This window comes from Microcaecilia unicolor, chromosome 5, assembly GCF_901765095.1.
Source record: "Microcaecilia unicolor chromosome 5, aMicUni1.1, whole genome shotgun sequence".
Lineage (NCBI taxonomy): Eukaryota > Metazoa > Chordata > Amphibia > Gymnophiona > Siphonopidae > Microcaecilia > Microcaecilia unicolor.
The window spans coordinates 45824439-45851295 of NC_044035.1; the positions used below are offsets into that span (position 1 = coordinate 45824439).

General features: G+C 44.0%; 1 protein-coding gene across 3 annotated transcripts in view; it reads left to right on the forward strand.

Annotated features, from left to right (window-relative positions):
• Positions 1-26857, forward strand: part of LOC115470009 (solute carrier family 2, facilitated glucose transporter member 5-like) — a 186797-nt gene that overhangs the window by 72553 nt on the left and 87387 nt on the right. For all 3 annotated transcript variants that reach the window (XM_030202851.1, XM_030202852.1, XM_030202850.1), the window contains 3 exons: positions 1008-1195; positions 10349-10459; positions 26182-26283. In XM_030202851.1, coding sequence (XP_030058711.1) covers positions 1008-1195; positions 10349-10459; positions 26182-26283 — 401 coding nt within the window. The remainder of the gene's footprint in view (positions 1-1007; positions 1196-10348; positions 10460-26181; positions 26284-26857) is intronic.

The following is a 26857-nucleotide window of genomic DNA, read 5'->3' on the forward strand; positions in this document are numbered from 1 at the left end:
CACGGAGGCCGAAGATGAATTTTAAACAGCGCGGGGCGGCTGGCGGGGGTTTGGGGTCCCCCGCCGGCTGAAGAAGAAGTTTTGAAGGCAGCGGCAGGTGGAAGCAGACCTCGGCTGGCGGGGGTTAGGGTCCCCCGCCAGCAAAAGTAAGAACGGGCACGGGGGAGGGTTGATGGCGGTAGGGGGGGCCAGGGCAAAATCTGCGGGGGCCCAGGCCCCTGAGGCCCCACGCAGATACGCCCCTGCTACCACCGCAAATGCCTTGGCTGGCAGGGGTCTCCAACCCAGCTGAAGACTTCATTCAGGGCTGGTCTCCGGCGCCACCACCACTGCATTGCCTGCCCTGCTCTCTCTTCCCCTCATGTCTGGCATGCTTCTTTTACTGAAACTGAGCATGCTCAATTTCACTAAAAGGAGAGTGCCCAACATGAGGGGAAGAGAGAGCAGGGCAGGCAATATGGCGGTGGTGCCACAGACTAGTGCTGGACGAAGTCTTCTGCTGGTGGGGGTTGGGAACCCCTGCCAGCCAACCAGGGGCCCAGAGCAAATTTGGGGGGGCCATGCCCTGTGGCCCCACCTGGCTATGCCACTGGCACATGGCATGCAAGACACAGGCTGAGCCTCGCTCTCATATGCAGCCTGCAGGGGCAAAGAAAAAGGGCTGGCCTTAGCTCAGAGCTAACAACCAATAGAAACAAGCTCACAAAGAGCCAATCACAGGACACTGCAACTGTAGACGGGGGAAGGGGAAGCCCCAGTAAACAGTGCTGTCTGTACAAATAATATTTCTATTAAATATACACAATAATGCCCTCTACCCCCAAGAATATGGGGGCAGCTGAAATATCAAGACAGCATAATGTAGCGAAAAGCCCATAATGCACACCTAAGCCATTCTCTGTCATCAGCAGGGAAAAGTGGCAAGCCATCTCATACAGCTAAAAAGTCTGGGTCAAGGTTGGGCAACTCTATTGAACTAGTCTTTACTTTATTCTTGTATCTTGTAGCACTGAAGTCCTACCACGGTGACTGTGATGTCCATGACCTCATTCAGGAGATGAAGGATGAGAAGAATTCCCTCTCCTCGGTGGAGATGTGTTCTGTTCAGGAGCTGTTGTCAGACCATTCTTTGAGGTGGCAGGTCATTACCATTGTGGTGATTAACATAGGCATGCAAATGTCTGGAATAGATGCAGTAAGTATTGTATCTATACGATTGTACAAGGGCTTTTTCTTTCCTTTGATTTCTTAATTGAATGTTGTGTCTAGAACTTTTGGTCATTTTTTGTTTCTCTAGTGTTTGTGTTTAAGTCAGTTATCAGAGGTGTTTTGTCTTGTTGAAACAGCAGTAAAGGCTGAATTCCACAGTTTTTTTAATACAGATATTTAGAAATGTTAAAAACAGGGCTTTTTTTGAGGGGGTACTTGGGGGTACTGAGTACCGGCACTTTTTCCACTGTCTGCTAAACTTGACCCATGGTTCTCGTATTTTAATGAAAGAGCTCACGTTCTACATATAATTTCTGCATTGTCATAGATTCTATGACTGGTTTCAGGGGTCCTGGCTATTGTGGGGTAAGTCCCTCAATGATCACTCCACCCCTGAAAGGTGGCCTGGCATTTGAGTACCGGCACCTTTTTTGCTAGACTACTACTACTACTACTACTATTTAGCATTTCTATAGCGCTACAAGGCATACGCAGCGCTGCACAAACATAGAAGAAAGACAGTCCCTGCTCAAAGAGCTTACAATCTAATAGACAAAAAATAAATAAAGTAGCAAATCAAATCAATTAATGTGAACGGGAAGGAAGAGAGGAGGGTAGGTGGAGGCGAGTGGTTACAAGTGGTTACGAGTCAAAAGCAATGTTAAAGAGGTGGGCTTTCAGTCTAGATTGGTTAAAAATATCCACAGTGCTTGCAGGATGGTACACACGGGACTGTGAACATATTTTCAAAGGGGAACTCCCCATGGAAATTGCGTTTGACAAGTTAAGTGGACAGTGAATGTGGCTCATGAGACCAGGTGTACTTTTGAACCTGCTTGAAAGCAGGTATGAATAACCCTTTTTTGCCCAATGAGCATCAGGCAGGTTACTTTAAATAATTTATAGATGGGTCAATATTCAAAGTGATTTAACTAGGCAGGAGAAGCTCCTGCCAGGTTAAATTGCCTGCATGGGACTAACCATGGATATATTCAGTGGCACTTTAACCAGATAGTGCCACTGAATATCAGCACTAAAGGGCTGATATTCAAAGTGAATTAAGCGGGGAAGAGCCTATACTGCCCGCTTAAATCGCTTTCCACCCACCTAAGTGGAGATATTCAGCAGCACTTAACTGGAGACAGAGCAGCAGCAGAGACAGTAAGAAAAAAAATGATTCCATCTCAGCGAGTGACTTTCCAGCTTTGGCGGGAGGGCGGGAGATGGCCCGCCAAAGCAGGAGTCTCCCGCTGAATGCGAGAGACTTGACAGGTCTGTACCTAGACAGACATCAGGGTCAGGACTGGGGGGGGGGGGTGTTGTTCAGGTGGGGAGGGGAGGCGAGAGGACTTAGGAACATGAAGGTTTATTTTTTTTTTAATAGTTATGCAGATCCCGGCTGATATTCAGCCCCGCACACTCTTAGCCCCCAGTATTCAGTGCCGGTGCCCAGATATGGCTTTGGAACTGAATAATGGGGGCTAATTGTGCCAGCAACGGTTCATATTTTTAAAAAATGCTGACCACTGTCGGCTGACTATTGAGGGGGTCTCTGCCTAAGCCGAAACTGGCTATTTAGTGAACGGACTGGTGGCGAAGTCTGGGTGGAGTTGGCACTTAGCTGGTTAAGTGCCGATATTCAACATTTAGCCGGTTAACTTAGCTGGCCAAATAACACCGCATAAATAACAGTCCTACCTGTGGCTGTTTTAACTTAACCAGTTGGCTGAATATTTGCACTTAACCGATTAAGTTCTGGCTAGCAGTACAAACCTAGCTGTTGAATGCTGGTTCCTGGACGTGGCTCACCATTGAATATCGAACATAAAACCAGCGGCAGCAAACAAATTGCTGGTTGCTGCTGGCTGAATATTTACCTCAGAGTTTGTAGGGAAATCATAAGCAGGACCAGTTTACACTGGAAGGCACACTGATCACTTGGGGGTCCTTTTACTAAGGTGTGTCGAAAAATGGCCTGCGGTAATGTAGATGCGTGTTTTTGCGCACGCAGAATCATTTTTCAGTGCACCCGCAGAAAATGCCTTTTTAAAAATTCTTGCCGAAAATGGATGTGCGGCAAAATGAAAATTGCCGCGCGTCCAATTTTGGGTCTGAGACCTTACCGCCAGCCTTTGACCTAGTGGTAAAGTCTCACACGGTAACCGGGCGGTAATGTAATGGCCTACGCTCGCCAAATGCCACTTGGTGCGCTACGCGTGTTCGAAAATAAAAAATGATTTTTCGGACGTGGGTATCGGATGCGGCTTAGTAAAAGGGGCCCCTTAGTCCAGGCCAGAAGTTGCAGTTCTGAACCAAAGGTTTATTCAAATTTAGATAATGTAGACAACAGTATGGGACGCTTACTACATAAACTATATTCAAGCAGAAATAGTAAGAAAAGCAGTTTCAATTGCTTAGTCTCTATAAAGGGTTCTTAGGAAGTCTATGGGCTGCAGGAGTTTCCTGTTGAAGGTCTTCTTTACAGCTGATTACAGCTTTACCCTTTCTGGACCTCTCCTCTAGAGAACAGCTGCTCTGTAAGTCCGTTATTTTTAGTTGAGCTCTCTGAGCCTTTACTTACAGTGTCCTTGGTCCTGCCAAGCCCAGTGGAAGCTGGAGCCAAAGACAAGGAAACTTCCACTGGGCTTGGCAGGGCCAGCCTTAGCAACTGTGGGGTCCTATGTGGACCAATTTGATTCCCCCCTCCCCTCCGGGATAAGATTTCAAATGAGGCGTCAGTGATTTATTTTTTTATTTAAACAGAATTCTTTAATCCTGACTACTATTGTCATGTAAGATGAACACACCAAAAATTCAACTAGTGGATCGATAACACTTCAAACAAACTCCATAATATGGAATATATAGTAGTATGTGCACACACATTACAGTTCTTATATCATTTCTTAAGTGTCTTTTTACTTTTTATTCTAAAAAAAAAAAAAAAAAAGGAAGAAAAAGACCTCAGTTGGCTGTGACTGTCTTACCTATCTGAAAAGCAGAGGTAGACATTTGTGTTTTACAAACTGTTCACAATTCTCTATCATTGGTCTTAAAAACCTCCATGATTTTTAATTCAAAATATAGACATAAATTCTTAAATCTTCTCAACAAAGATGAATATATACTGTGCGTGCGAAAAATCGTTTAACAGCAGGAGCAGTCCCAATGGGGACTACTACTACTACTTAGCATTTCTATAGCGCTGCTAGGGTTACGCAGCGCTGTACAAGTTTAAACATGGGGAAGGACAGTCCCTGCTCGAGAGAGCTTACAATCTAAAGGTTACAAACTATGTAGTCAGTGTAGGTATCATGAATGGGGAGGGTGGTTAGGCGCCATAAGCAAGGGAGAAGAGATGGGCTTTGAGTAAGAACTTGAAAATGGGCAGGGAGGGCGCATGGCGTATGGGCTCGGGAAGTCGGTTCCAGGCATACGGTGATGCAAGGCAGAAGGGGCGGAGTCTGGAGTTAGCGGTGGTGGAGAAGGGTACAGATAGGAGTGCTTTGTCCTGAGAGCGGAGGTTACGGGTGGGAACATACGGGGAGAGGAGGGTAGAGAGGTAATGGGGGACTTGAGATTGAGTGCACTTGAAGGTCAATAGGAGAAGCTTGAACTGTATACAGTAGCGGATCGGGTGCCAGTGAAGCGACTTGAGGAGAGGGGTGATATGAGAGTATCGGTTCACGCGGTAGATAAGACGTGCGGTGGAATTTTGGATAGATTGAAGGGGGGATAGATGGCTAAGCGGGAGGCCAGCGAGAAGAAGGTTGCAATAGTCAAGACGAGAGGTAACGAGCGAGTGGACGAGGGTTCTGGTGGTCTGTTCAGAGAGGAATGGGCGAATTTTGCTAATATTATAGAGGAAGAAGCGACAGGTCTTAGCTGTTTGCTGGATATGGGCAGAGAAGGAGAGGGAGGAGTCGAAAATGACTCAGAGATTGCGGGCTGAAGAGACGGGGAGGATGAGGGCGTTGTCAACAGAGATGGAAAGTGGGGGAAGAGGAGAAGAGGTTTTGGGTGGAAAGACAAGGAGCTCAGTCTTTGCCATGTTCAGTTTCAGATACCGGTTGGACATCCAGGCAGCGATGTCTGAAAGGCATGCCGAAACTTTGGCCTGGGTTTCGACTGTGATGTCGGGAGTGGAGAGGTAAAGCTGGGTGTCATCAGCATAGAGATGGTACTGGAAACCATGTGATGAGATCAGCGAGCCCAGGGAAGAGGTGTAGATCGAGAAAAGAAGCGGGCCAAGGACAGATCCTTGAGGAACCCCAACAGAGAGCGGGATGGGGGCTGACGATTAATGCGCTTAGTGGGGCGAGAGACAGATGATGCTAGGGTATCCAGAGCAGTGGAGAGAATTTCATTGTAGGTAGAGACAGTTGTGTCGACAGATTCAGAAGACGAGATGGAAGGGACCCGTTTCACCTCGTAGGCTTCCTCAGGGGAATGAGCTCTCTGCCAGCGATTTATGCTGCAAAAAACAAAATATGTTTAAAAACTGAAGACAAGAAAAAACAGTGCTCACAGCTGCTGTATTCTGCAGGGTTTGATGTTGCCTCATTTGAGGCTAGCATACACTGAATTGCAATAGTCGAATTTTGAAATCAGAAAGGCATGTATGGGTGTATGTAAATCAAGAAGTCTGCACAATGGGTGAAGTCTGTGCAGGGCGAGAAAGCCAGATTGGATAACACGAGAAGTTTGTGTATGGAATATTAGGTGTAAGTCGAGAATTACACCTAGGTATTGAAATAAGTCAACTGGACAAATATCCATATTAAAAAGATGAAGAGCTGAGGAGGGTTGAGGATGATGGCCTCAAATCCAGCAGCCCACTGTCTTTTCTGGGTTCAGGATCAATTAATGATCATTGAGCCATTGAGATAGTAAAAGTAGGCATGCTTGCAATGCTGTGAGATCAGGACAGAGTGGAGAGGTGGGGAAAACCAGCAAGATGTCATCTGTGTAATAGAATGCGCGAATGTTGAAATTTTGAACCAGTGTTGCCACATGGGCGTAGTTTGGGGGGGTGAGGGGGGCATGGGCCCCCCCTAAACACAGGCCTGTCGCAAAGCTGCAGGCAGTTCTCGGTCCCTCCTTCCTGCCCTCAGCTCCCCGACAGCCCTCCTTTCCGTTCCTTCCTCCCCACCGCGTTTAAACCTTTTATTTTCAGTCACAGTGGCGGCAGTGAAGAAGACAACACAGCGGGCTCACCTCCAGCTTCTCCCTTCCCTCACTCAGTGTGCCGCCTTCCAGCGATGATGTATTTCCTGTTTCTGCGAGGGCGGGACATTGTGTGAGGGAAGGAAAAGGCTGAAGGCGAGCCCACTGTGCTGTCTTCTTCGCTGCCATGGCAGTGAAGAAGACAGCACAGTGAATAGTTGGACATAGATGGGGGAGGGCAGAGGAAAATCGCTGGAAATGGATGGGAGGACAGGGAGAATCGCTTGACATGGAGGGGAGGGCAGGGGGAGAGAAGAGATCGCTGGACATGGAGAGGAGGGGAGGGCAGGGGAGAGAGGAGAATTGCTGGACATGGATGGATGGAGGGGGCAGGGGAGAGAGGAAATTTGCTGGATATGGATGGATGGAGGAGAGGGCAGGGGAGACGGTAGAACTAGAGGACATGAAATGAGGTTGAAGGGGGCAGACTCAAGAAAAATGTCAGGAAGTATTTTTTCCACGGAGAGTGGTGGATACTTGGAATGCCCTCCCGTGGGAGGTGGTGGAGATGAAAACGGTAACAGAATTCAAAAATGCGTGGGATAAACATAAAGGAATCCTGTTCAGAAGGAATGGATCCTCAGAAGCTTAGCAGAGATTGGGTGGCAGCATCAATGGTTGGGAGGCAGGTCTAGTGCTGGGCAGACTTCTGTGCCCCAAAAATGGCAGGAACAAATCAAGGTCAGGTATACATATAAAGTAGCACATATTTGTTTATCTTGTTGGGCAGACTGGTTGGACCGTACAGGTCTTTCTCTGTCGTCATCTACTATGTTACTAACCTCATATAATTTTTTGTAATCACCATGATGGTTTTCTCCTTGGTTTCACTATATCTTTCAGTCAAGCTGACTCTCTGGCTCTGATTTTCACACACTTGTTTTGAAGAATCTTCATTACCTTTTCCAATATCCATGGAGACATGAGGTTGATAAAAAAAAAATTGTTCTTCACTATACTTTGTGGCTTAGTGGAAAAATAGTGCTTTATCAGGATAATCTTCAGCCTGGCGAGCCCTAACAATCATTACTCTAGCCATTTAAAACGTGCCGTGAAGTTGCTTCGGTTAAACTGTTTCAGTCTCCTACCAAATGAAAAAAATAGCATAACCCTTCTGCCCATTAAAAATGACTTTTCTGTTCTTTATTGGACATTTATTATTCAAGGACTGTGATGGTATGTAATTACTGACAGATAAAATGGGCTGAGAGTTCCCTGCAGTCATAGGTGTCTGACCTGCTTCCAAATGAAATCTAAAATTCTGAGACAGTGCTGAACAAGAAACTCACAGATCATAACTTGAGGCTGATGTATAAAGGTTCTGTAGGATGTTATGGTCACTATGTTAACGTGACTTAAAGGGCCCTAATGCAGCTTAATTTACCGCGATGATATTTAAGTCACCGCAGGTTACACAGTAATGAGTTATAAAACATGCTAATTCCTGTTTTGCATCTCATTACTACCCGAACATGAAGTTGGGGCTACAAAATCATGGTAAAATAACCCCAGATTTTTGCTGGAGTCATTTCACCACTTGGGAGCATCTGGCCACAAAGCTGCAACCTGATACACCTGGGCCAACAAAGCAGGTTCCCCTTGGCTTACCGCACCCCCAAGCTGAAGCCTCCCACATGTCCCCATAGCCCTAAACGGACTACTGTAGAAGCATTGGTAGTCCAGAGGGTTCTTCGGGCAGTTGCCTCTGCCCAGTCTTACGTCTGCCACAAAATGGTGCCCATAGCGGTAATCTTGTGCAACTACTGCTGGGGTCATGTTCCTGGTGGCCCAATGCTTCCGAGAATAGCGCTGCTTGTGAGGTGGCTTGAAGTAGTGTTATTCTTTTGTCACTGGATTCAGCAACATGTGGTGTTGAGATCCCGCAGTTTGCTGAATCCCACGGTAAATTAAGGTGCAGTTAAAGGCAATCATCTGCTACATCTTGATGAATTCCCTCCCTAAATCTATGTAGACATACGTAATGGACTGCATTATTATATAAATTCGCAGTAAATAATGCACCTTAAAATATGTGAGCATCAATACATAGCCATTATTAGAATGGCTGCTTATATCCTGGAAATGAATGCATCGTAATTTGTCTTAAACATTGGCCATTGCCATACGTTAATATGCAATAACAACCTATTTCATCACATCTTAGTATGTCGGCCTTTCAGTCTACATCAGGCAACACTGGATTCATAATAATTCAGTTTTGATTATCCTTTCAAGTTTCTACTCTCCTTCTCTGCTTTACCTACCCTAATATTTGTAAATCCTTTTAAAGCCTGTATTTCCCATACTCTGTATCTATCATCCGTCTTTATCTTTAACCAAATCTGGGTTCTCTTTGCAGCCTTCCTCTTCTTCAGACACCCATCACCTTCCAGCAAACACGCCTACCAGGTGCTGAAGAGTTAAGCTGAGCTCAAAGAGTTTTATGCCCACAATTGTTTTTCATACAGAGAGGAATTCTGCTGATCAATGGATCAGAGGGACTTGCCTGAAGTCATTCCATTCTTTTTTGTTGATGTTAAGGCTTGACTTTTAGAGCAGTATTCAACTTAGCTGACCCCACAGTCAACAGTGATGAAATGCCTTTCCACAGTCCTGTAACACTATTTGACAATACTTTCCTTCTTTTGGAGAAAATAAATATTTTTTTAAAGAAAGTAATTTTCCTCTGTGTTCATGGGGTACAAATAATTCCTTTCCTGGTAACTATGTAGAAATGATCTTCCACGTACCGGTCTATACCTTGTGAAGAATGGGAACAGATATAATAGAGACATTTAAATACCTCTGTGTCAGGAATGCACAGGAGGCAGGCCTCTTTCAATTGACAGGAAGCTCTGGAATGAGGGGGCATAGGATGAAAGTGAAAGGGGACAGACTCAAGTAATCTAAGGAAGTATTTTTTTTAAGAAAGGGTGGTGGATAAGTGGAACTACCTCCAAGCGGAGGTGGTATAGACAAGACCTTATCTGAATTTAAGAAAGCATGAGACAAGCACAGCGGATCGCTAAGGGAGAAAAAAGAATTGTACAGCTTATTATATTAGTTGGTATGGATGTGCAGACTGAATAGGCTCTATGGTCTTTATCTGCCATCATTTTCTATGCTTGTGGTCCGAGGACTTGACAGATTTAGGACAGCATCATGGCAATCAAAGGCCTTTAGTGTTATAGGTCCAATGAAGTGGAACGAGATACCTTTGGCACTGAGAAATGAAGTTAATTTATTGTCCTTCCATAGCAACTTGAAAACGTTTCTCTTCTCAGCTGATTGTTAATTTTTGGAGGGAAGGGGCTAGCATTTACTTAGATTTTTACCCCCCACCCCTGTTTACTAAGCAGCGCTAGCGACTGTGGTGCGCTAATGCCCACACAGTCCATGGGCTGTGTTGGTATTTCCGCACGGCTTAGTAAACGGGGGTTAATGTTTAAATGTATTTTTAAAAGGTGATTTGATCTGGGTTGGCCATGGGGGGGCCTCAGGCTCAGGATTCTTGTATTTCTGGTTTCTATCCATTGATGTCTATTATGACTCTGTAAACCATTTTGAATGAATTTATTAAGATGGTATATAAAGCCTGTTAAATAATTAAAATAAATGTTTCTAAATATGCTACCTTTTCAAAAGACAGTCACATCCCACCCCGTATTTCAGTGGGTATTCTGTATCACTTGAAATAAGCAGGAAGGGAGGAGAACGCAGAGAATCTACCTGGGAAAATAGACAAGTTTCCAGCAACTGGCATGTCACTCATTCATTAATTGAATTTTCAGTCTATATGAATTCATCAATGTTGTTTTTGTTGGCAACATGCTAATTCTATTAGTTTTCTATTAGTTGCCTGTATAATATATTGCTCGTGAATGTTGCAACTTACTTAATTGTAATCTTGCAGATCTGGTTTTACACTAATGCCATCTTTGCAAATGCTGGAGTTTCTCCATCACAAATTCCATACACAACAGTGGGGACTGGTGCCATTGAAATCATCGCAGGGCTGCTTGGTGTAAGTTTAATTTATTCCTTATATTTTGAGATAAAAGGTGAATTTAGTGGTGCTTCGAATCACATGGCACTGGCGATATCAGCTATGCTGCAGAGAATGAAGTTACTACACTGGCTCCCTCTTAAAGAACGCATCACGTTCAAAATATGTACCCTAGTTCACAAAATCATTCACGGAGATGCCCCAGCCTACATGTCAGACCTGATAGACTTACCACCTGGGAATGCTAAAAAAATCATCCCGCACATTCCTCAATCTTCATTTCCCCAACTGCAAAGGTCTAAAATACAAACTAATGCATGCGTCAACCTTCTCCTACTTGAGCACACAATTTTGGAACGCACTGCCGTGCAACTTGAAAATGATATATGAACTAACTAACTTCCGCAGACTACTGAAGACCCATCTCTTTAACAAGGCATACCACAAAGATCAACAAATGTGAACCCCTCCACATATATCCAGAATTGACTTATAAAACTTGCTTGTTATACTATCATCATGCTTTATCATTATCATGTACCCAAAATCCTTCTGTAATACTAAATGTCTGTTTTCTTATGTATTTCCACCATCCATGATGTATTGTAATCCACATTGAGCCTGCAAAGAGGTGGGAAAATGTGGGATACAAATGCAATAAATAAATACTAGAAATGCTTTTAGCTTCTGGGCACAGAAGGACAAATTAACTTAGGTTTGGACAAATTTGGATGGGCTGGAGTGGGGCTTCGATGACAACTTCAGAAGTTGGAGAACAAGCCCAGTGCTGGGCAGACTTCTGTGGTCTGTGCCCGGAAAATGGCATGGACAAATCAAGATCAGGTATGCATGTGTAGTATCACATTATATCTTATGTTATGAGTTTATCTTGTTGGGCAGACTGGATAGACCATACAGGACTTTATCTACCGTCATCTACTATGTTACTCTGATACGTTACTATGGGGCTAATTATCGAAAGAGAAAAACTTCCAAAAAGTGTCATAAAGCACCATTTGGATGTTTTCCCTTCTCAAAATGTCCAAATCAGTATTTTTAAAACCTATTTTGCAGATGTTTATCTATGCAATTCATCTTCAGTGCATCCAAATCACAAGGGGGTGTTTCAGGGGTGTTTTGAAGATGGGGTTAGGACGTGCCTAACACTTGGATGCTTTACTTCCATAATGGAATAAAACAAAAACTTCCAGGACTAAAAACTAAGATGTTTTGGTCTAGACTTGTTTTCAGAACAAATAAGGCACAAAAAAGTGTCCTAAATGATCAGATGACCACTGGAGGGAATCAGGGGTGACCCCCCAATACCTCCCCAGTGGTCACTGACCCCCCCCACCCCACCTAAAAAATGTTAATAAAAATATGACTTACCAGCATCTATGACAGCCTCAGATGTTAAAGTCAGGTCTATTAGAGCAACATGCAGGTCCCTGGAGTAGTGTAGTGGTCGGTGCAGTGCACTATGGATTGGGGGACTCAGGTCCATATCTCCTTTTACCTGTCACACTTGTGGTGGAAACCCCTCCCAAAGTCACCAAAACCCTACTGTACCCACATACAAATGCCTCCTTCACTCATAAGGGCTATTGTAGTGATGTACATTGGGGGACAGTTCGTTTTGGGAGGGTTTTGGAGGGCTCAGGGGACAAGAGCAAAGTTGAGATGTGCACCTAGGAGCATTTTCATGAAGTGCACAGAAGTACCCTCTAGGGTGCTCCATTGCTCTCCTGGGATGTCTGGGGGACCAGTCTACTAAAAATGTTGTCTTCTCCTACATCCCAATGGCATGTATCTCTACGTTTTGCACTTATTCAGGGTTTTTTTTTCTCGAAAATGGACCAAAAAAACAAAATGTCCAAAGCACAAAACCTTTTTGAAATAAAAAGTTAGATGTTTTTCTTTTTTGAGTATGACCTTCTTTCCTATTCGGATTTTGGACGTTTTGTGCAAAACGTCCGAAGTCGGACTTAGACATCATATTGAAAATGCCCCTCTATGTTACTATTAGCTTTTGAAATCCAAGATAAGGTCAATTATAATGAGGTACAGTAAATAGTTTTTAAAGGGGAAAGAAGAGAAGGGATTTTGGATTTTGCTCACACTTTTTCCAGTAGTACCTGAGGATGACTTACATTCAGGGGACATACAGACTATAAATTGGCGCCTCAGTTTACACAGCCCAATGCCGTGTGCTTAGCATCGATTCTATAATGGCATCTTGATGCCAAACTATTGTTACAGAATATTAGCATAAGGTTGGCAATGCTGTGCTCATGTGTAGGCAATGCCTTCTTACACCATGTCAATGGTGACCATCTCTGGGGAAAAGACAACTAAAGTCACCAAAATCAAAGAATGAGATTTTAATGAATTCTGTTAGAGCAAACAATTTGTAATACAACAGTCCAAACCCCATCCATTTTTGTGAAAAAATAAAAATAAAAACCTTACAGAAGTTCAAACATACAACGTTTTCAGACTGCTTAGGGCTCCATGACATGAAAAATTGGCCATTCTCAACGTTTTGCATCTGCTACTTCAGTCCCCTTTTCCCAGAGGTGGTCACAAACGCATAGGCCGTTGTTCAGTTATAAGTATCTTATTGCTAAAAGTATTAAGTATTTTCCCAAAGACAAAAGAGGGCAATTCTACAACTATAGTTAAGCACCTGGTAGGAGCCTACTCTATGAAGGAATCAAGGTTCCTGCTTTCCTTTGTAGTATATTAGCCTAACATTTAAAAGTTAGGCACCAGCAATAGAGCTGGAGTGTCAGCACCTAAATGCTGCAGATACATGCATAACTTACAGTAGACTTTAAACTGTGCAAATTTGAGCCATGCCCAGTAGACACTTATCTGATTCTGGGTTCCATTCAACTCTGCAGTCCAGGAACCACACGACACTCCAGTAGGCTTAATAATAACTTGAACTTTTATTTGCAACTTCTGGCAAACTCTTGCCTCAATAATTTCCCAACATAGTCAATGAAATAAATAACTCAAGGTCAGACTTCACCGTGGGGGACATCTTTCCCTACATCTTTCAGGAGTATTTACCAGGAGCAGTTTCCTTTCCAGGCTATATATATAGGCACAACCGCTCTATGCCTATCCTGCAACCAGATGTAACCCCAGGGCTGATTTCTCCTCTGATACACTCTGTTATCACTAGGTCTGGACCTGTCATAGCTGTCTTTCTTCATGGCTGTCACCTCACAGGCAAACCCCAGCAACGGTCAGATCTCATCTTACCCTGAACCCCACTTACAGACCGGACTCCCCAATCTGCCTGAAGCTCTGGCTCCTTTATCGGCTGTTGTGAAACTTGACAGCAACTGTCTCTTACATTTAGCCAAATTGGAGTTGGCACTTCAGAACCCCCCCCCCCCCTTAGTTCTTCCGCAGGTCACTTGGCAAGGGGCTTGTAGGCAACTCAAGACCTAGGCATCCAAGGACACTTTCCCACTCTAATTCTGTTCTTTTATTTCCTCTCAAACGTCTCCCAAGCTGTAATTCTACAAATCAGGGGCACTATTCTTCTGCATTTTATTCCATACGCCCTCCCCTGGGCTAGGGCTTTCTCACACCCAGGGACCTCCCAGTCATTCCCCCCAGTGACTCTCTACCAGGCTTACCCCTTCCGATAATTCCCAACCTAGCCAGGGGTTTCATGTACATCCCTCTTACAAATGTGTGCAGTGTAAGTTAAGCGCATATTTATAGAATAGGCCTTGGGTGGAATTTTGATAGCTAGGCATTATGCTAAATGTGTGACCTACTGAGCGCAACGGTACCAAAAGTGAGGTTACAAATAACAGAGATAAAGGCTATAAAAGGAAGGGTAGATTTGGGCAACTTTCATTTTTGAAAGTTTTGTGTACTATAGGGTCAGAAGGAAAGGACTATGCCATTTGTTTTCTTACGGATTGCAGATTCTCACTGACTTGTTCTTGCCACTCCTAAACAGGCCCATTTTGAATCCACATGACATGCCACTTTCTTTTTCATTGCACCTAAGCTCTGGAACGATCTTCCCTCTTTTTTGAGATCTGAACTTTCTTTTTCACAGTTTATGTCCCAGTTGAAAACCCATTTTTTTTTCGTTAGCTTTTGGTATCTCACCCCATGAGACCTAGTGATGGCTGGTGTGATTGACATTGCTGTCTTGACTGACTGACTCTTTCCTATCTAACTTTGGCGTTCCTTGTAATCGATTTTTAGTTTTCTTTTGTAAACCACTTTGACTTTGATTAGAAATGGTGGTATATCAAATGAACTCCTCCACATATATCCAGAATTGCCTTACAATATTCGCTTGTTATACTGCTATCATGCTCTATCATTACCATGTTACTCAAGTTCCTTCTGTAATACTAAATGTCTATCTTCTTATATATTTCCACTATTCTTGATGTATTGTAAGCCACATTGAGCCTGCAAAGAGGTGGGAAATGTGGGATACAAATGCAATAAATAATAATAAATGCAGTAATAAACATAAACAGAGATATAGATGTTTTAAGTTATTTTTCAATTGTGATTTTCCGAAAAACATACTTTTTTATTGATAAGTTTCTCATTTTTTAAAGACGTAATTAGTCTGTACCTGAGGCTGAAATTTTGCAGGATTATGCAGTTGATATCCCTCTATCTTGTGGTATAAATAAGTCACATACCCCACTTTTGGTACCTTGTGTAAATATTAGGCCAAAGAAGGCATTCCATAAAGGGCCATCGTTGATCTGGACTTCTAGAGCCTCTTCCATAACGAAAAGTAAGAGTCTACTTTCTTTATAGAATATTAGTGTAACCAGCAGTAGTATACCAAGGGAGGGGTGGTGGGGGCAGTCCCTAATGCCAGTTCTCCCTCTTGATCCCTTCCCTGATGCCAACACTCCTTCCTGATCCCTTCCTCTGAGCATCAGAGCCTCAGTGTTTTGGTTAAACCCTGGCCTCAGCCGCCAATATAGATCAGTGACGTAGCTACATGGGGCCTAGGGGGGCCTGGGCCCCCGTAGATTCTGCCCTGGCCCCCTGCCGCGACCTTCTTGAACCCCCCTCCTGCCACCAACCCTCCCCTGCCATCGCCACCCATCCCACCGCCGCGTGACGTACCTTGTTTGCTGGCGGGGGTCCCCAAACCCCGCCAGCCGAAGAGTCTGCTTCAGCGCCGGAGTTAGTAGACTCCAGTGCCTTCATTCAACGAAGTTCGTGTGAAGAAGATCAGCTGGTTTTGATGCCTTACGTCCTGCACCTTGCATGTAGCCCCAGCACTGAAGCAGACTCTTCGGCTGGCGGGGTTTGGGGACCTTCGCCAGCAAACAAGGTACCTCATGCGGCGGCGAGATGGGCGGCGGCGAGGGAGGGTTGGTGGCGGGAGGGGGGGTTCAAGAGGGTCGGCGGGGGGGGGGGGGTCCAAAACTGGCGGCAGTAGTGGGCGCGCGGGGGTCGGGGGGTCGGCAGCGGGGGAGGCGGCTAAACAGTGCCCCTCACCTCGGGCTCTGGCCCCTGTCCCGGCGAGGTCTGGCTACGCCCCTGATATAGATTGGGATATTCAGCACCAGAATCTGGAATATGGCCTAGGATGACTATCCAGACAGAGCAGCAAGTGTCACTGTGAACTGGATATGGCACTGTCCAGCCTGCTCTCTGAAGAGATATCCAGTTATAGTTAGGAAGCCTTTGTGCTGTCTGGATAGCACTTGAGAGAGCAGGCTGGATATTGCCATATCCAATTCACAGTGACGCTGCTCTGTCTGGATATTCATCATAGGCCATAATCCAGATTCTGGTGCTAAATATCCCAATCTATATTGGCTGCTGAGGCCAGGGTTTAACCAAAACACTGAGGCTCTGATGCTCAAAACTCCTGCGCTGTTCTGAATAGCGCTGTAAAATTACTACCGTAACAGTGCGGAAAAACAACACCCTAATGCTCGACGCGAATAAGATGCAAAAATAGGAGCACTCATAGCATTGAACATTAGGGAGTTTGTCGAGAGGATTATGTTTTGGTGCGGGAGAATTGTGCTTGGCGCATGCGCAGAAGAGTTCCGCGGTAACCTCGGCTCCTGTGCGCTTGCGCCTGGTAAAACCTGGCTGTGAAGCACACATTGGCGTCTATTTTTTTTCAGCTTGGATGCTTATATTTAGGTGCAGGAAAGAGACGCCATTGTGTGCTTTCACTTGGGTCTGCTGTTTCTCGCAGCCAGCACTTAAGAGCTTGCACGGGCTTCCTTCTGCTTCCAAAAGCAATTGGAACCAGCAGCTTTTGCAGAAAGAATCACGAGAGAAGCATGAGAATCATGGGAAATCCTCTCTTCAGCACCCTAACGCCTTCTTCGACCTGTCACTGGTTTTTACAGTGGTAAGGCAGTTTTGTTTCGGGTGCTCTTTTCTGAGCATTGGGGAGGAATACAAAATGACCTCATTTAAATGAGCTTGACTACATTCTCATGTTATCTGCGCTAAGGCCTGGGGCGCTCATTTGCTGAGTTAGACCCCTCTGAACATTCTGCGCTGGTAAGTGCAGGTGCTAGTACGGCACTAATGGCCTCTAGCGCCCGCGTTTACTTTTGAGCATTGGGGCTTCAGTGCATCAGCTGAATAATGGGCGAAGAGCTCTATAGCATTTTCGATACCTTGTGACTTTGAAAAACTTCCTGGGTGTCTTATCCTTCATCTCACTTTGGATTTTTTTTTTATGTTATATTGTATTCATATGCTGCCTGTCTTAAACCGAAGTTTGACCAACTTTGAGTTTCCTAACAGATCTTCATAAGGTGGTCATGATCCACTTATGAATCTCAGCCCTCAGGGTGAGTGCCCGGGAGCCAGGTTCTGTGCTGATGTTCAGCTGGGGCCGGCAAAGATCTCCAATAGAGCAGGTTGTGCTAAAAGGCATGGGCACTGCTGATCACTCTGGTCTCGTTGGAGTCAGCGGTTATTATGCTTTCTGATTTAGAACCTGCAATTAAGCTTTTTTTTTTTCCAACAGCAAAAATGTCCCATAAAGGAATAGAAAATGTATCTTTATTATAGAGAAAAATATGATGCTTTCCCTCCCATAAAGAGTAATAAAGACTGCACTTTAATCAGCAGGTTCTCTCCAGTCCCCTGCTTCCTGCCTTTCTCCCCCCCCCCCCCCCAATGCTATCCCAGACCCCCTACTTTAACTGCTCTAACAGACTCACTTAGCTGGAGAGTTACCACAGTGGAGCATAGATTTATAACCCAACGTGGCTTCCATATTTTTAACCCAGGGCTGGCCTGAACTATATAACACTAAATTAGATTTTTGACAATTAGAGAGACTAATGTGAGCCACTGGATCCCAGGAGCAAAATTTCACAGCACGACCTTTCTTTAATAAACATAACAGACTGCAGACGTGAGAACTTGCATTTTCTCTTTCGCTTACTGGACCAACCCCTCTATCTTCTTTCTTTTGTCTTTCTCCACTCTCTCTCTGTCTCTCTGATCGGTTGGGTAAGTGGCCATAGCTTTAGCTACATCCTTGCTAGAAGCAATAAGGCTGTTTGAAATGGTGGAGAAGGGAAGATTTTTACAGCAGGCGGCTCACATTCGCTCAGGCAGACTCATAGCTCTGTCAGTCTGATTGGTCCTGAGTGGAGGCAGGAATGGCACCCAATGGTCACCAGGAGATTGGTTATAAAATTACAAGCATTTGTTCTGCTGTCAATATTTTTTTGCTGCTTTTGCTCAAAGCTTTTTCTTTCTCTCTCTCTCTCATTTTCCAGTGGGGGAAGAAAAGTTAGTGCTAAACTGGTGCTTTTTTTTTTTTTTTTTTAAATCTCTATTTACTCCCACCCTCCTACACTTATTGAATCCTTTATTATGGAATTTGGTGTTATATATTCAGGGTTAATGGCACATTACCTTACCCGTTATAATCTCAAATTTTTGAGTGATTGAGGAAAATAAATATGGGTGTGTTTTGGAGGTGATAAGAAGGGGAGAAAAAAAAAAGATCAGTATAATATCTTCTGTATACAAAATTCTCTTGGCATAGTTTACTGGGAGACACTGCAATTAAAAAGAAAAACGGTAAACCTTCAGATGCTGTAAAGGTCAGATGTCAGCAGTATTCAGTTTATTGTCTTTCAAAATTATCTTCTGATTTCCATAAGATCTCGATTTGAATCTTCTCAGAAAATAGTTAAAAGTTGACTGTGGTTGAAAATTAGCTGCACAAAATATACAATAATGAGAAACCGGTTTGCCAGAGCATAGATCTATAGGCGAGATAATGAAGAGAGGTGAATTATCAAGCAGGTTTTTATTTTAACTCTATGGAAGATGTAAAAACATTTTCAACTAGGGTTACAACAGGGACTCTTCAACTTGAAGAACACTACTCTTCAAGCTAAATGAGAATATCTATTAACCATGTTCTTAGAACTGTCTCTTTTTATGCATCAGCCACTGGCAACGATTTACTATATATTTCTCAGGCTTTAACAAGTACTCAGACTCTTCTTACTCTGAACATTTATCTGCATTGTTTTTCTATTTGCATATATCCAAGTTTTTATAGATCAAGCTGGGTGTAGTTTATACCTCAATGAAAGCAACTAGGTGCAGATCTTTTGCTGCCACAGTGAGAGAGTCTCTGTCCCAAGTGGAATTAAGATTAGTAATATTTAGCTCAGAAGTAGAACTGAGAAACCTAGGCTTATTAGTTTAATCCAGGGGTGGGCATCCTCGGTCCTCAAGGTCCGCAACTCAGTCAGGTTTTCAGGATTCCCCCAATGAGTATGCATGTGATTTATTTACATGCACTGCCTCCATTGCATAGAAATAGATCTCATGCATATTCTTTGGGGAAATCCTGAAAACTCGACTGGGTCAAGGCCCTCGAGGAGTGAGGTTGCCCACCCTTGGTTTAATCCATGTATCTGCACAGGCAGGGTTGGTCAGCCAGGCTTCCCTAGTGCTGAGCTAGGACCACTGGACAAGAACCCTGCCACTAGTTGGGCACTAAGAGACACCATCCCTCTATGGCAGGAGTAGGTATGGCCATGGTGGTATGGGGGAGGTGATGGTGCTGGAAAAGAAAAATAAGTTTAAGGCACAAATGTTTTCTCTCGGGGGATGGGGAAAGACAGACAATAACCAGATGAAGGATAGAGCTGAGCAAATTTTGTTGGGTTTCTTGGGTCAGAGTAAACAGAGTAAAGACAGGGTAACATAAAATATGGTCAAATCCTGGCATAAAGGTCTCACCACTGGGCGCCTCGTAGTCTGCTCTCCAATGAAGCACCGGTGTTTTGGATTGCTGGATATAGTAAGGTCTCTTGACGCGAGGATCCTGTCCCACACTCTGGGCTGTGATGCCCTCCTGTCCTTTATTACACCTGACGCCGACTACCAAAGGCAAAGTGAACCCTCACATTCCTGGCTGACAGGCCACACAAGGTTCTGGGCTTTTCATACTGAGGTCGGCCTACTCTGAGTGTAGGCAGAAAACAACAAGGCAGTCGGTACGCCAGTTCCAATATGGAAGATAAAACAATGAGGCAGACCTTGTAAAAAAAAAAAAATGTCTTTATTAGTAGATTAAAAGCTCCCAGGTATTCAACATAAAATGCCAGACATGGCTATGTTTCGCCAGTATAAAAATGGCTGCGTCAGGGGCAATAGGTCACCAGCTGATATAAAACTTCAAAATAACCAGGCTGGTGTGGCTGTAACAACATATAGAAAGCTAGATTCTGGGAACAGTCTCTCAAAAAATGCTGTGGTACTCTTTGGGTCAGAGTCGTGACTGTTGCTGTAGGGGAAGTGTTGCTATAGCCCTTGCTGAACAGAGTTCCACTAGGGGTAGGGGAGGGTGAGGGGAAAGGGAGGGGGCCATGGGGCAGTGGCGTAGGAAGGGGGGCGGTGGGGCGATCCGCCCCGGGTGCACGCCGTCTGGGGGGTGTCGTGCCATCGCTGGTTCCTTGCTCCTCTGCCCCGGACAGGTTACTTCCTGTTCCAGGGCAGAGAGAGCAGAGAACCAGCGAGGCGCCGACACCACCCCAGCGGCGTGCACTCGGCGGAATTGGCTCTCACCGCCTGCCCCTCACCCGCCTTCCAGGTTATGTTCTCGGGAGGGGGTGTTGCGCTCCGGAGGGGGGGAGGGTGCATCGCGCTGCCACCAGGGGGGTGTGCGCAGCGGCAACCCGCCCCGGGTGTCAGCTGCCCTCCGCGACGCCACTTGCCATGGGGACAGTCCCTCTCTTCTGGAAAGGTAATTAATGTATTTTTTCTATCACTTACCTTAGTGAGACTAGTTTGAGTGGCTAAAAGCTGGTGACTTAATGTTTCTGTTGAAATGGAATGGAGGAATAGCCTAGTTATTGAATCAATGATCTCTGAACAGGGAAGTCAGCATTTCAAATCCTGCTTCCATTGATACTTCTGTATGACCTTATGCCTTGGGCAAGTCATTTCATCCTCTATTGCTTCATGTACAAATTTACAGGGTAATATTATGGCGTTTATACAATAGTCCCAAAGGTATGCATGCATAAAAGTAGATGCTTGGAAAATGTAGCACCTACTTTTATGTTGCACTGGAAACAGTGGATATAATCCATGGAACAAACATCCAGTGGTACAAAAAGACTTCTATTCAGCTCAATTGGATTCTAATTCATCTTCAGACTCGACATGAGCTGTGTTTCGGCTGATAAGCCTGCAGCAGGAGTCTAAAGTCATTTACATCAATGGGTAATGCTGATACTTCTAAAAGCTTGCAGAAACCAGATAAGTTGAATAATGAAGTTTTGAATATCATTAGTCCAGCAAAGAGTTCCAGAGCTTAACTAATCTTTGAGTGAAAAAATACTTCCTTGTGGTTAGTGTATCTGGGTTTAAAAAAGGCTTGGACATGTTCCTGGATAAAAAGCCCATAGTCTGTTATTGAGATGGACATGGGAGAAGCTACTGCTTGCCCTGGATTTGGTAGCATGGAAAGGTGCTACTAATTGGGATTCTGTCAGGTATGTGTGACCTGGATTGGCCATTACTGGAAGCAGGGTACTGGGCTAGATGGACTATTGGTCTGAGCCAGTATGGCTATTCTTATGTTCATATTCTTATGTTAATATTTGCCAACTATTCACATAAATTTGGTATTTTATAATATATGTGTGTACTTGTGTGCTCCGCCCACAATCCATCCAAATTTCACCTAAACCTAATTAGCAAAACACGCATCTTCATTTCATACTACGTACTTTTGTTTCGGTCGGTATTTTAGTGAATTATTTTATTTTATTATTTTATTTAGTATTCGGTCCTTTATGTGCTTGTATATGGCCATGTCTGTGCATAAATGACTAAAATAACATTAAAATGGGTATGTATGCATCTCCTTTTATAAAATTACCCTTCTGGAGGAGGCATCTACATTTAGGCGCCTATAACTTGCCTACTTGAAGAAAAGTGAACCCAAAGTGGAGGAGTGGCCTAGTGATTAGAGCACCGGCCTTGCAATCCAGAGGTGGCCGGTTCAAATCCCACTGCTGCTTCTTGTGATCTTGGGCAAGTCATTTAACCCTCCATTGCCTCAGGTACAAGCTTAGATTGTGAGCCCTCCTGAGACAGAGAAATATCTAGTGTACCTGAATGTAACTCACCTTGAGCTACCACTGAAAAAGGTGTGAGCAAAATCTAAATAAATAAATATACCAGCCAGACCTGTGTGTAGATTATAGGATTCTGTAATCTACGTGCGTAAATGTATGTTCTATCCATGCTCTGCCCAAACTGCACCCATGTGAACGCTCACCTGCAAGCTACGCATCATTGCATTTAGACATCATTGTACAGAACAGCCTGTCGCTGAAATATTGGCATTAATATGCGTAGATTTGCATTCAGGTTATTTACACACATTCTTGACACTTAAACCCTTACATGATTGCTCTCCTAATATGTCAGCTTTCTCAGGGGCAGAATGTGTGGAGAGCAGATCGAATCAGCTTTGATGTGTTTATGTTATAAAATGTGCAGATTACCCGCATATACACACACAAGAATAGACCTGAGCAGGTATAATTGTGTGCAGCAGCCTTTGGGTTTTTTTCAAAGAAGAGCGATCAAAATGATAAAGGGGATGGAACTCCTTCCGTAAGAGCTTACAGCTCTTCAGTTTGGAAAAGAGACAGATAAGAGGAGATATGATTGAGGTCTACAAAATCCTGAGTCGTGTAGCCAAGTAGAAGTAATCGATTTTTTACGCATTCCAAAGTACAAAGACTAGGGGACACTCGAGGAAATTACATGGAAATACTTTTAAAACAAATAGGTGGAAATATTTTTCACTCAACGAATAGGTAAGCTCTGGAACTTTTTGCCGGAGGATGTGGTAACAGCGGTTAGCGTATCTGGGTTTAAAGAAGGTTTGGACAAATTCCTGGAGGAAAAGTCCATACTCTGCTATTGAGACAGACATGGGAAGCAACTGCTTGCCCTGGGATTTGTAGTAATGGAGTGTTGCCACAATTTGGGTTTGTGCCAGGCACTTGTGACCTGGCTTGGCCATTGTTTGGAAAACAGGATACTGGGCTAGATGGACCATTGGCTGACCCAGTATATGGCTACTCTTATGTTCTTATATATTCTTAATTAAGGTTTTCCTCTTTGAAGAATATCCATTTTAAAACCATTATTGAGAAATCCTTTCCTTTCTCTGGGGTGAGACTTTGGAATGAGTTACCAGTAGATTTAAGAGATGCCGTATTTTCAAAGCACTTAGACTTACAAAGTTGCATTGTAACCTATGTGCTTTGAAAATGAGCCCCACCTGTGCCTCTTACTCTTTACGAAGGTTTGAAGACGTATCTCTTCCATAAATAGTTAAACTTGGTTGGTTGCTGTTTTAAAAAATTTTTAATGTTGATTTTTTTACGATGTTATTTCTCTCTATTGTAGAGTTTTCTTCTTTGATATGTAACCACTGTGCATCCTTTTTTTAGAAAGTAGGTTGTATATAAGACTCAATAGTAGCAAACGAGTTATTTCACTATGAGCTTTAAATCTAAAATCCAGATCCAGTAAAGACTTAAGTATTCTGCTTCAGGCCAGTACACAGAAAACAAAGGGACCAATTTAAATAGTGTTTTCACCATGGACAATTTTTATTTTGTTCACGTATTTGCAAAATCTGCAGGCACTTATTATCCATACACTTTCACTTTGACAATGTTCTATAAAAAAAAACCGACCCAAACACACTTGCACCTCCTTTATATACAGATACTGTTTTGAGCCCGTGCCCCAACTCTACTCCCAGGACTGCCTATCCCAAATGTGCACTATGGTATATCTTTACTTGCATACGTGGTGGAAAGTAAGGATGGGCAGTCGTTTTTAATGACAACAGAAATGTTAGTGACATTTCTTCTGTTGTTTCCTGTTTTTGACAAATGCAAATGGAGAGGGTTATGTTTGCCAATGACAGGTTTGCAAACAACAGCCCCCTGCCCTCTCCCCTCCCACACTTTGAGCTACCTCCCTGGTGGTCTAGTGGAGTACAATGGGGCAAGAGTGATGGCCACATCCTGTGTGGCAACCTTTGTCCATAGTCTTGTGATACCAACAGTACTGCGAGACCATTGAGAAAGGTTGCAGCTACAATATTGGATGTGGCCTTGGCCAGGGACAGGAGCAGATCAGTATCATTCCTGCCCCAACAGATCCTGCTAGACCACCAGATTGGTAGGTCATAGAGGTGACCTTGGATCATAGATCACGGGGGGGGGGGGGGGGGGAACAGAAAATTTCTGTTTTGTTTCATCTCTCATGATGACACAAAGGGGGTGGGGCACCCAAACAAAGGGGCCCTTTTGTACCGCGGTGGTAAGCCCAACACAGGCTTACCACTCGCTCTTCCGGGACTACCACTAGCCCAACACGGCCTCTGGCAGTAGTTCTGCCCTGAGTATGCGCCATTTCTGGGGGGAAAAGAAAACCCCTGGAAATGGCTTGTGTGGCAAAAACCTGGCGGTAATCTGGCATCACTGTGTGCGGCCCAGTTACCGCTGGGTTAGTGTGGGAGCCTTTATCACCACTTCAATGGGCTCCCCACCGTGTGGCCATTTTGGGGGGGGGGGGGGGGGCTTTTACCGGCTGCAGAAAAAATGGCCCTGGCGTGCGGGAAAAACAGCCCCTGCCGCTAGCACAGGGCCCTTTATCCGACAGTTTGGTAAAAGGACTCAAAATGAACATTTCCCTAAATGATATCGGAAATGACACAAACAAAAATTTTCTTGGCTGCCCATTCGTAGTGGACAGTTTAAAAACAACTTTTTATCAATATCTAGTACTGTTTAACCTGCTTTGCGGCTTGATTTTATAACAGGCCACCTACATGAAAAATCCAAATAAGGATTCAATTTTAAACTTATTTTATAAAAGAAACACAGGCACTTTTGTGCATTTATAAATTAGGGGGTAACACTGAGCCCACACAATAATCCACAAGATCCTCCATGGCGAATCTCCAAGCTACATGACCAACTTGATCAAAACGGGTCCAGATCTTCCCGAACATATCTCAATCTTCATCTTCCCAATTGCAAAGGCCTCAAATACAAAACCTACTATGCATCCAACTTCTCCGTTATAGGCGGCCAACTTTGGAACGCCATACCTCGACACATCCGAACAACCAATGAACACTTACCCTTCCGAAAGCTGCTGAAAACGTACCTCTTCAAACAAGCCTACCCAAACGACCCAACTTATTTCTCGAACCTAGTCCATACCACTAGCACTACCCATACTCAAATCCTTTCCCCCCACATCTCTTCCTATTGACCTACTCTAAATAACTGTATTATCTCTGTGATACTATGTACCATACTTTGTAAGCTGCACTGAACCTGCTATCGAGCGGGAAAGAGCGGGGTATAAATGCTACAAATAAATAAATAAATAAATAAAATTTACCGCCTTTTTGAAGGACTTCACTCAAGGCGTTGTACAGTAAGAATAGATCAAACATGGGCAATAGGCAATTACAGCAGTAAAAATATTCGAAAACAATACAAAGTATGGCATGGTATACTAGCAATGTCAACACAATGCGTAATAGAACATTATAATTGGTAGTGAAGGGTAAGGCAAAGTTGTAACATATAGATGGGTAAGAAAGTAGGAAGAATTAGAAAGTAAGGTGACTGATTTGAAGAAAGTTGCACGTGGAGGAGTGGATAAACATGTCCCGCTGCAGTAGGTGCAGCCCGAGTCACTCCATGTGTGTGTGTGTGTGTGTGTGTGTGTGTGTGTGTGTGTGTGAAACTAACAAGTTAGTTACTTCTTCCATTAAAGGCTTGGTTGAAGAGCCAAGCTTTCACCTGCTTCCTGAAGTAGAGGTAGTCTTGTGTTAAGAATACCAGTTACACTAGTATTCTGTAACAAATTCTGGGTACACAGATGCCATTATAGAAGAGATGCTTCACCTTTGGCATCAGGATGCCTTACAGGCCTCTTAGGGCCACTATTAACATGTGTTGTTTTACCCCTTCACCCAAGTTATTAGTAACTAGGTCGGACTTAGGTCCATTGCATAAAATTGGACATGTGGTAGAATAGCATGAGTTAGTGGTAAAAAGCATGTGTTAGCAAGAGCATATGTTAGTAACTATGACCCTTGATCATCCAAAAAGTGCCAAAAGACTTTGAAGCTGAGAATCTACTTCTTTTTGCAGTGCTTTACTATTGAGAAGTTGGGAAGACGACCGTTATTGATTTCCGGATTCGTCATCATGGGCATATGCTGTGCTGGAATTACAGTAGCTTTGGAATTACAGGTATGCTGTTTAGCCTTCTTCACATGGAGATCTGAGGAGGTTTTTTTGTTTGTTTTTTTGAAAGCAGTCATAGCACAAAACACAGATGTACAAAAATGATGTAATTTTTACCGGAGCTGGCAGTGGCACACAAACCTAAGACCGTATTCAGATTTCCTATTGCAATATTCACTCTCGGCTCAATATTCAGCCTGCAGTGATAAGCGGTTGGAAGTAGTTCACAGCTATGAGATGAATTAACCCAGGATATTCATTGCTGGGGCATATCCAGCCTCTGGAATTGAATATCTGGGTTAGTACAGCAACATAGAAGCTAACCACATACCAGCCAATGTTCAGATCAGTGGCCGGTTAGCTTTGTGGATAGTTAGGACAGCCTTTAAGCTGTTCTAACCTAATCGGTTAGTGGACTGAATATGACCACTGACTGGTTAATCATTGGCTCCACCCACAGTCTGCCCCCAAACTGCCCTAACCTAGCTGGTTAGTGCTTTGGCAATCAGAGGGGGATATTCAGTTGCATTATCCGGTTAAGTGCTGGTGAATATCTGGGAAAGGCCAGCTCAGCGTGGTT